The 11,644-nt window shown below is 39.3% G+C and overlaps 1 protein-coding gene across 11 annotated transcripts in view; it reads right to left on the reverse strand.

The window, feature by feature from the left end:
- STRADA (STE20 related adaptor alpha) overlaps window positions 1-11,212 on the reverse strand; it is a 30,594-nt gene extending 19,382 nt beyond the window's left edge. For 2 of the 11 annotated variants that reach the window (XM_037128058.2, XM_037128055.2), the window contains exons 1-2: window positions 10,877-10,962; window positions 1,542-1,597 (exon numbers count right to left, since the gene is read on the reverse strand). In XM_037128058.2, the coding sequence (XP_036983953.2) occupies window positions 1,542-1,553 (12 nt within the window). In that variant the 5' untranslated portion in view covers window positions 1,554-1,597; window positions 10,877-10,962. Of the gene's footprint in view, window positions 1-1,517; window positions 1,598-10,852; window positions 10,963-11,193 lie in introns of those variants that run through there. The other 9 variants (XM_037128057.2, XM_037128051.2, XM_037128059.2 and 6 more) reach the window with 7 other exon arrangements.
- Window positions 11,213-11,644: the final 432 nt, after the last annotated feature.

Consider the following 11,644-nt stretch of genomic DNA (forward strand, 5'->3'; position numbering starts at 1 on the left):
TAAAAGGAAACTGCAAGGTGCATATTCTTTCATCTACTAGGATGTCTGAAGACATTACTGCTTACATTTGCTACCAAATGCTATCCTTACAAGGACCAAACTAGCATGACCAATCTATGGTTCACTTTACTGGCCTATTTCAAACGAGTATTGGATTTCCATCATAATGATCAGTGGTCTGGTTTCACCTGAATCAGACTAGGTTGAAACAGAAAAGAAGCTCATATTTAAAAGCAATGGAATCAAGATTGTATTTCACTTAAGGACTGGTGTTAAAGTTTGGCTTGGGGACATTCTTTCCACTGCGCAGAGTTCAGGCTAAGGAAAGAATCTGTTTTTCCTCTTAATTAAGAGTGAAGTTTACTCTTTACAATATAAATTGTTTATACACACACATACACATATATACACATACATAAGAAGATTAAGTACCATTCAGAAATAAGGTGCAAAATACAAATCATGAATTGGAACTATAACATTATTCTTTCTTTCTCTATATCAATTTTTTTCTAAATTAAAAATAAACACTTAACTTTTTTAAATGATATATAAAAAATCACATGTACTGTGCCTCAAGATATTTAATAAAAATAAGCTGTTTCACTTTAATATGTAAAGAAGGTGTCATATTGATAATGTCTCATAGCATTTATACATTGTTACAAGATTTAAAAATAATTACTACTGCATTTAGAAATTAACTACTTCATAATAAAATAAAGGATACAGAAATAGACCCATGCATACATATGTGGTCAATTAATTTATGGTCAAAATATGATACCCTTTTATGAAATCATGGAAGCTTGTAAAGAAGTTAAGTCCAGTATTTGTTCTTGAGGTAATTTTAGCTGACAAAGTTCAGGTATAATGAAATTTTTCATGTTAAGAAAGTCCTCATTTAAAACCTATGATTACAGTTAGAAAAAACAGTGTTCTAATAACTGCAATTTGATACTGATTTATTTTTATTGTATTTTTTCCATTACCATTTGTCCTCCTTATACCACCCACCCCTGCAATCACCACACTGTTGCCTGTGTCCATGAGTCCTTTTTCCCTCTTTGCTCAATCCCTCCACCCACTAACCCTGCCCCGGCGCTGTCAGCCTGTTTTCTACCTGTGAGTCTGTCTCTGTTTTGCCGGTTAGTTCAGTTTGTTCATTAGATTTTTAAAACACACAACTGCTGAAAATACATAAAAAATGGGGAGGTAGCCAGCAGTTACATATCTGCACATTCAACTGATTTAATGTTGAATGACTGATATTGAAAAAATGTACCACTTATTTCTCCTCTATCAGACAAGCTGGTGGGTATATGCCGTGTCTCTGGTCGGCCTCTGCCTGCAAGCTCTTTTCTCAGGAGCAGAGGCTGAGATACCTGATTACCTTCCCACATCCCTCACTTCTGCATGATTCTGAGCATCACATAACAAATCACCTACAATACTGCCAAAACACTTTGCTTTGCAGAAAATAAGAATAGTAAAGCCAGAAGAATAGAAACACTCACCCTAATTCGCTCTGGTTTACTTACAAGAAAAGACATGAGTTCCTAATGTGTAGACCTATTTCAATTTCAAAAATTTAAACCTAAAAGGAAAATAGAAACAGGTTGAGTTAGTCAAATCTCCTTTTACAGAAATACCTTTTGACTAACTAGAAACTTACTACAAATCTACCATTCAAAGCACTGTATTAAAGCCATAAATTGCTAGATTCCAGTGACTTAGTTTCTCTAAACAATCAACTTGAATGTACTTTAGCCAAGTGCATCCTGAAACAACCCAATCTCTATAAGAAGAGTTTATTATGTGGTTTTCTTCCTTAATGTTTAAATTTCTCTTGACTGTTCTCACTGATCCTTTCCCAGAAGCAATTACCTTCCATTCTTTTGGTCTTTTAACCTGTTTTTCATCATCATCACCATCTTTTTTTAAAAGATTGTATTTATTTATTTTTAGAGAGGAGAAAGAGAGGGAGAGAAACATCAGTGTGAGGCTGGCTCTTGCAGGGCCCTCACTGGGGACCTGGCCTGCAACCGAGGCATGTGCCCTAGACTGGGAATCAAACTGATGACCCTCTGGTTCACAGGCCAGCATTCAATCCACTGAGCCACACCAGCCAGGGCCATCACCATCATGTTTGTACACTGAGTTTAGGTAGAGAGGAAAGGGTGGGGGGAGAGAGGGGCGGGAGAGAGAGAGAGACATCCATCTGTCGGTTGCCTTTTGCCTTCCTATACACCCTGACTGGGATCAAACTTGCAACCTTCTGGTGTATGGGAAGACATTCCATTCTGAGCCACATGGCCAGGGTATCATCATTCTTAACTAGTGTTTATATGACCATGATTTCCCCACTTTAGATATTTATGTACTAACTTCCAACCATGGTAGATGAAGACTAAGCTCTCCTGTGTCACCTTCCTGCACTCTACTTTCCTGCCTTCATTCTTCCAATGAGGTTCTGGCATGACTGTTGACTAAATCAGTAGTACGCATTTGTACTGGACTACAAACACGGTTCACAGCTGAGGCAAAGAGATAAAGATGACCATGTCTTCTTTCTTCACATCCATTTAATAATTGCCTTTTTTCATGCCCTTGGTTTTCCACATAGCTATTATTAACTTTCTCCAAATACTTTACATCTCTTCCATTTGTCCTACCAATATATTTTTCCATAAACTGAAATTCCCCTGGAGATTGCTCTCCCAGCGCCCTCCATCCTCCTGCTGTAATCAGGACCAACTGCTCTTTTGCACCTCTGCACTTTTCTATTCAGATCTCCCATTTCTGGGAAATGTTCTTGTATTATTTCTTTGATAACTTTGTCTCCTCTATTTTCTGTTCTCATGTTATAGAATTCCCAATAAAAATACACTTCTAGAGTTATCCCTTAATTTTATACTTGTTTCACTTCTATTTTATAACTCTCCACTTTCCAGGAGGTTTTTTCAACTTTACTTTCCAATCCTGCTATATTTTAATTTTTGGTTACACATTTCCAAGAGCTTTTGCCATTTCTTGAAGGTACTTTTTTTCATATCATACTGATCTTGTTTTATGTTTGCTATTTACATTTAAAAATTTGTATCTAGAATGGCTAAAAGCCTAATACCTCATGATCAAGTGGGGTTTATCTTAGGATAAGTTGAAAATTTTAAAATGCATCAGTGTATACAAAACTGTCTTCATTGGAAGTTGTTTGCAAATAAATAACCAATTTTAACAAGCTTTTAAAAATGAATCAATCTAAATTTACTTTATTGAGTAAATAAGAAAAAAATATAATCACCTCAATCATCTCAATGGAGGTAAAGCATCTGACAAAAATTCAACATCAATTCATGATTTTAAAGAAACTCCCAGTCAACTAGGAATAGTCAAATAGGAATAAAATGGAAATAGAATTTTACAGCTGACATCATAATGAATGGTAGAAAGAATGAATGAGTTTCCTCTAAGAACAGAAGCAAAGCTAGAATGCCTGCTCTCATCACTTATACTCATCTCTGTACTAATGATCTTCCCGATGCAGAAAGGAAAAGTTCAAAGGCATTCATGCTGGGGGCAGGTGTATATGAGGTGACTAAATGGTAATGCAGAAAAAAATACAATAAATAATAAATTAAAAATTTTTTAAAGGGCCGTGGCTGGTGTAGCTCAGTGGATTGAGTGCGGGCCTGCGAACCAAACAACCATGGTTCAATTCCCAGTCAGGGCACATACCTGGGTTGCAGGCCAGTTCCCAGCAGGGAATGCACAAGAGGCAACCATACACTGATATTTCTCTCCTTCTCTTCCCCTCTAAAGATAAATAAATAAAGTCTTTAAAAAATTTTTAAAAGGCATACAGATTGGAAAAGAAGGTGTAAGAGACTATTCATAGACAACAGGACTGTGTACACAGAATATGCTAGGTAGTCTACAAAAAATCATTAGACCTAAGAAAACAAATTTAGAAAGAAAGTCCATTATAAAACCCAACTCTTTCTATATGCTAACAATGAACAATTAGAAGATAAAATTTTAAAACCAATATCACAATAAATATAAATAAAACAACACAATTTATCAACAAAACATAAAATAAGTAGGATTGATTTTAATAAATTATGGATAAGACCTGTGTATTTAAAACCCTACATTGTTAAGAGGGGTTAAAGATGATCCAAATAGCTAAGCCATCTTCAGAGACTGAAAGATTGAATATTGTTAATATATCAGTTCTCTCCAAACTGGTCTACAGATTCTATACAACCCCAATCAAAATATTAGCAGAGTTTCTGAGAGAAATTGATTAACCTGATTCTAAAATTTACATGGAAATACAAGGGACCTAAAATAACTAAAACATTTGAAAAAGAACAATGTTAGAAGATTTATATTATCTGATTTCTACACTTACTTTAATGCTACAATAATCAATAATGCTATACCTCAGTCTAAAGACTGACAAATGGACCAATGGAACAGAATAAAGGATCCAGAAATAGTCCCATGCATACATATATGATCAGTTAATTTTCAAGAGAGCAAAGTAATCTCATGGGAAAAAAATCTTGACATATATTTAGAAAAAAATGAACTTTGATCCTTCCCTTATACCATATATAAAAATTAACTTGAAATGAGAACCAAATGGGGGAATGAGTAAACAGGATGAAGGAATTAAGATGTACAAATTGCCCGTTATAAAACATCACAAGGATGTAAACCACAGCACAGAGAATAGAGTCAATAATACTGTAATAACGATGTGTGGTGTTAGATGGGCACTAAGTTTACTGGGATGATTACTCCATTATATAAATGTCTAAACTATGTTGTACACCTAAAACTAATATTGTATATCAACCGTAATTTAAAAATAAAAAACAATAATTTAAAATGGATCACAGAACTGAAGAAAAAGTTAAAGTTAAAACTACTAAAGAAAACAGAAAAGAAAATCTTCAAGATCTTAGGATAGATAAAGATTCAAAAAAAGCACAAAACACTAAAGAAAAATGATAAATTGAATTCATTAATGATAAATATTAATGAAAATGATAAAAATGATAAATATTAAAATTTAAAACTCCTACCTTTGAAAAGACACCACAAAGGACATGAGAAGATTGGGAGAAAACAGTGTGTGCAGTGTCTACAAAGGACTTTATATAAAGACTACCTAACACAATGGAACACTACTCAGCCGTAAAAAAAAAAGAAAAGGAAAGAAAACTTTACCCTTTGTGACAGCATGGATGGACCTGGAAAACATTATGCTAAATGAAATAAGCCAGTCAGAGAAAGATAAATACTATATGATTTCACTCATATGTGGACTCTAATTAACAAATTGAACTAACAAGCAAAATAGAGACAGACTCATAGATGGGAGGTAAGCTGACAGCTAGTGGGAAGGGGGAGGTTAGGCAGTGGAGGGATTGGGCAAAAAGGAAAAAAAAAAAGACTCATGGCCATGGACAACAATGTGGTGATTGCAGGGGCAGGGTATTAAGGGGGATAAATGGTAATGGAGGAAAAAAAAAAAGACTATCTAAAGAACTAGCCCTGGCATGTAGCTCAGTCGGTTAGAGTGTCGGAATAAGCTAAGGTTGTGGGCTCAATCTTCCCAGACAGGGCACATACAAAAATCAACCAATAAATGCATGAGTGAGTGGAACAACAAATCAATACTTCTCTTTCTCTTCCCCAAATCAACAAATAAAAGTTGGGGGGCAGGGAAAGAACTTCCACAACTCAAAAACAAGACAACTCAATTTAAATAATAGGCAACATATTGGAATACAAGGTATGCAAATTGCCACATAAATTGATGATGTTCAACATCATCAAATGTGGCTATCAGCAGTTACCTTGTCATCAGGTAACTGTACATGAAGCCATAATAAAATACTATACTTCCACCAAAGATGCTAAAAATGCTGACAATACCAAGTGTTGGTTGACAAGAATATCAATCAACTGGAATTCTGATACATTGCTGGTGGAAATGCAAACTAGAATAGTCGCTTTGGAAAACAGTTTAACAGCATAAGTTTTTAATCCTCACTCAAGGACATGTCCATTGCTGAGAGAAAACACTGATCAGTTGCCTCCTGTACATACCCCAACCAGGGATCAAACTTGAAACCTAGGCAGGTGCCTTGACAGAGAATAGAACCTATAACCCTTTGGTGCATGGGACAAGGCTCCAACCAAGCCACTTGGCCAGGACAATTTAATAGCTGCTTATGGCCCAAGAATTCTGCTCCTAGGTAATCTACTCAAAAAAAATGAAAACATATGCTCACATAAATTTGTACATGAATGTTCAGACACCATGAGTCACAATAGCCCCATACTGGAAACAATCCAAACATCCACCAATTGATAAGCATATAAACAAAAGGTGATATATGTACCAGTGGAATACTACTAAGCAATAAAAAGGAATAGCCATGGCTGGTGTGGCTCAGTGGATTCAGTGCCAGCCTGAAAAACAAGGGGTTGTCGGTTCGATTCCCAGTCAGGACATGTGTCTGGATTGTGGGCCAGGTCCCCAGTAGAGGGGTGCATGAGAGGCAACCACATATTGATGTTTCTCTCCCTCAAAAAAAAAAAAAAAACTACTGACACAGACAATGGTATCTTGTTAAGTGAAAGAAGTCAGACACAAATCTACATATTATTTCCATTTATATGAAATACTAGAAAAAGTAAAAACTGCAAAAAGCTGATCATTGGTTGCCTGAGACCAAGGGCGAGATGAGAAACCAACTTCAGAGAGACAAGAACTTTTGGCTGTGATGGAAATATTCTGTATCTTATTGCAATTGCCTGGTGGTTGCATGAGTGTATCTGTCAAAAGTCAACAAACTGCACACTTAAAGTAGGAGTATTTTATTGTAGGTAAACTATATCTCAACAAAGTTGATTTTAAAGTAAAATGACTAAATTATCAGAAATGCTTTTGAAAAATATCCTACATCTCCTCCCCCCCTTTTCAGGTGGGCTAGGGTTGTGGCAGTAATACAGCAGTTGGGGCGGGGCCTTAATCTGGTACCTGGAGTTCTAGGAATCCTCAAAACTGCTTCAGAAAAATCAATGTTTTTCAAACCATGGGAGAGGAGGCCTTTCAAAATTATCTATAGATTTTTATCAAATTGCATTTATTCTTACCTCTACCCTAATCTTATAAAAGCCACCCAACATGTGAAGAATCATTTATCCTGCTATGAAATAGAAAAACTATAAAAAAAAAAGAAAGAAAAACTATAGACTGAATTGGAAAAAAAAGTTAGAATGCATACTGTTTAATAACATTAAACACAAGGCAACATGCAAAAGAAATTTAAGAGGAAACAAGGTCCATACACACGTGTAATCTACAGCAGAAAGAAAAGGGAGTATTAACATAGAGATGAGTTTTATCCACAGGAAAAAGATACTCGTTTGTGCTTTGGGAAAATATTGGAAGTAAAAAGTAAAGTCAATTCCAAAACACGCATAAACAAAACTGCTCTAATTTTAGAGAGACGTGAACTTATTCTAGGTTGCTACATCAACAGCTTCATTAACAATCTGAACCCTCGGTTCCCAAACCAGGGTATTTCAAATTAATTGGTATAGTTACAAAAGCCTATGAATGTGTAAATTCCCACCTTCAAAATTTCTAATTCAGGAGGTATGGTGATGCACAAGTAGAAATGGGCAACTTCTTATTGAGCTCAGCAATGGGAAAGATTACTGGAACGGGTGGATCTGGATAGTTTCATGAAGGGGTAGAGCTTGAATGAATTCTAAGCATGAAGTAGTTATTAGCTACTGGTTATCCGTGGCATACGCTGTCTTGTCCAGAGGTATGCGTATCTCCCAGTTCCTAGAGTAGTACCTACTACATGGTAGGCCCACAGCAATGTGGAATGCCTGACCAACTGCACTGAGAAGTGTGTCAGCATTTAATGGGGGACAGTTATACAGCAGAACTCCACACATAGAGAACAATGAATAGGTCTTAAGTGCATGCTAGAGTATGGATTTTATTCAGCAGTCAGTAGAAAGCCACTGTAGGTTTAAAACAGAAAGGGGACAAATACAAAATTGTGGTCTAAGGTAGTGTCTCTTAAACTTTATTGTACATGCAAATCACTTGAGGATCTTGTTAAAATGCAGATTTCGAATCAGAAGGTCTGTGGTAGAGTCTGGTAGATCTAACAAACTCCCAGACAGTGGGAATCCTGCTGATCTGTGGGACATCACATTTGACAAAGCCTTGTCCTGAGGAACATAGAAGGAATATTAAACTATAAAGAGATGGGAAGGGGGTGAGGTAAAAATAACCCAGAGAAAGGAATGCCAGTTAGAATACAATTATAGTGGACCACAATTGTGGTGAAAGAGCCCGTGGCAGAGGGAATGTTAAGAAATAGAACAAAGAAGTAAAAAAAAGAAAAAAAAGATGGTGAGGAGAAATATTACAGAAATTAGAGTTAGTAGTAAGGACACAGTAAGTCATTTAGCCCACCTACCACCTTTTGAAGAGATGGCTTTTACAAACTCCTGATTATAAGGTTATCTAATCTTTGCTTTAAAATGTCCCATGACAGAGACTTACTACCACCTTATCAGGGACCCCATTCTACCTGTGGACAACACTGATGACTCTGATTTTTTTGTGTGTGTGCTCAAGTAACTAGGAAAAGAGTAGTGTATCAACCGTAAAACAGGAAAGCTCAGAGGTGGAAGTGGTTTTGGTGGAAAGATGAGTCCAGGTCTTTACATCATATTGCAGTTGAGAGAACAGTAATATATTCAAGTGGAAATACATAGCATTCACTTAGAAAGTTAAGACTGATGCTCAACAGAGAGGTTAGAGATGGCTATGTGGACCTCGGAGTCAGGAGTTAAGGCTATACAAGTGACAGAAATTCAGTAAAGGAAAAAAATGGTGAGAGAAAAACAGAAGGGTGGGAAGAGCCTTGGGACAGGTCCACAGTGAGGACCTTGAAAGGCAGGGAAGAAATGGAACCCAAAGGAAACTTTCAAGATCCTGCTTTACCTTCAGAACCACCTTCCTGCCCCAACCTGATTAACTTAGACCTGTCCCTCTCAGGTGTCTTGTGCTTTGGGAAGTCCTCCCTAACTCCCTCTGAATTCAACTCTTACACCTACCACACTTTTTTTTTTTTTTTTTTTAAAGATTTTAGAGGGGAAGGGAAGGAGAGAGGGAGAGAAACATCAATGTATGGTTGCCTTTCATGCATCCCCTGCTGGGAACCGGCCTTCAGGGAACTGGCCTGCAACCCCGGTATGTGCCCTGATGGGAATCAAACCACGATTGTCTGGTTCACAGGCCCGCGCTCAATCCACTGAGCTACAGCAGCCAGGGCTTACACCTACCACACTCTTAATTGCCTATTTATCAGTTCCCTCCACCAGAATACCATATCCTTGAGGGTAGGAAATGATGGAATGACCTTGTTCACTGCTGCATTCCCAGGGGCTACTGTGCCCAACACATTATATGGGCACTTGGTTGCTGCTAAATTAATAACAGTAAAAATAATAAAAGCAGCAAGCATTTATGGTGCATTTACTATGTGCCAGGATCTGTGCTAAATGCCTCACAGAGATCAACTCACAATAAGTATTATCTCCCCTGTTTTATAGATCAGAAAATTCAGACTCAGAGAGGTTAAACATTGAAAGTTACTCTACAAACCGGAGAAGCACAAGGGAGACCTGTCAAGATCCTGTGGGCAAAGATAAAATGACTGAGAAGGCATCGCCTGATTTGACAATGCTGTTGACTAGATGACAGATGGTATATAAAGGAGAATTCCTTTACCTTGATTTAATTTTGTTTCATTCCCCCCCCCCCCTATTTTTAGCACTGGTTTTCTAAACTTCCTGCATGTCTGGGGTTCAACTATATTGCATTTGAACCACAAAATTTCTAAGAGACCTGGTTAAAGAGTGAATAAATTTAACCAGTTCAGCATTGTAACCAATGGCTGAAGAGCTCCTGGCCTGGCACGGGTAATCAGATAGGATTTGGTTTCTTCAGCTCTCAGGAACAAGGAACAGTCTTGGGTATCTCAACACGTATGAATCAGTCAATGAAGAACTGCCTAATGCCGCAAATACATACTGGAATATGGTTCTACAAACAGACATTTAGATAAGAAAGGGGCCCATTGGAATGACTGTTCCTCTTTGGGGGATAAAGTTAGGATATGTTAGGATATCTTAGCAGAAGGCTGGTCAGAGAAGTTAGTTGCCCATCTGAAAACTTGGACTGTTTCATTTAACCACGCCCCTTCCCTCGCACACTTCCCTCCCCTTACCCCCAATCTGCTGTGGACACTTAAACATACTTGGAAATAAGACAATGAGAATGTCTTTGCTTTGGCTGATTCAGGGAGTCACCTGTATCTCTGTCCTTACGAGGTCTCGACCCCACTGCCTGATCAGCCTGGGAAGCGATGGGGAAGGAGGGGGAGTGGGCGGGAGAGGTAAGCACTAGGACTGTGCCGCCTCTTCGCTTCAGCAGGAAAAACTGAACCTGGGCCCCAGGTTCGCCACCTGGAATTCAGGGGGTTAGAAGGGGCGGGAAAGCAGACGCTGGCCTCTCCCGCCCAGCAACTCTGCTCTAGCGTCTCCCAGCCAGGCCCAAGCCTACTCTGCTCTCGTACTGCAGCCCCTCAGGGAGGGAATCGAGGAGAACTCGGGAGAAAAGGGGACTGTGGAGAGCGAGGCGGGGGCCCGGGAGGGCTGGTCTGATGAAGGCCCACCCCAGAAGATGGAATCGGAGTTAGGGAGAGAGGATGGACTGACGATCCCTGGAACGCACCAGGCGGTCCCGTCAGTCCAATACCTGGTCCTGGAGTTAGCAAGCAGTCGGGACAGCTTCTCAGCTCCGCCTCCTCAGTTTACGGCCTCGCTGCCGCCTGGCCGGTTGCTGGGAGGGGAGGGGGGGAGATACGCAACGTGCCATGCGCAGTAGAGGGACCCGGGAAAGCTGGGGGAGAGCCCCCCCTGCTGGCCCCGCCCTGCAAGGGTGGGGAAGTCCTGCTGGGGCCCCACCCAGCCCACGCCGTGCAGAACCGTGGGTGTAGTTCCCGGTCTTTTAGGTGGGCCGCGCCCTGGCTGGTCCTGGGTTGCGAGTTATCTGGTTTCTCGCAGCACGCATACCTAAGGGACCCGGTTCCCCAATTGAGTGAAAGCCAAAGACCTATCTTCTTGATGAGGGCTCTAGGTCCGGAAAGGGCTCCTCAGAACCCCCGCCCCCGCGGCAGGAAGGAAGTAGTCTTAATTTCAATAATGAAGAGCTAAGGGGACAGAGAGGCTAACCAGCACTGGCTGCTGACTTGGCTACCTTGAGAATTTTACTTTCATGTGGTAGGACTTCAGTGGAAAAACTCGTCCTATACTTATTTTAAAAAATTGATTTTAGAGAGAGAGGAGGTGGGGTGGGGGAGAGAGACATCTATTTTTCCACTTACGCATTTATTGTTTCTTATATGAAAAGATTGAACTCACAACCTTGGTGTAATAGGACATTGTTCTAACCAAGTGAGCTACCTGGCCAGGGCATGTTTTAAAAAAACTACATCCCAGTGTCCCTCACTTTGGCCTCTCCTGC

The sequence above is a fragment of the Artibeus jamaicensis genome, unplaced genomic scaffold (assembly GCF_021234435.1).
Source record: "Artibeus jamaicensis isolate MK-2021 breed Jamaican fruit bat unplaced genomic scaffold, CSHL_Jam_final contig_1998, whole genome shotgun sequence".
Classification (NCBI taxonomy): Eukaryota; Metazoa; Chordata; class Mammalia; order Chiroptera; family Phyllostomidae; genus Artibeus; species Artibeus jamaicensis.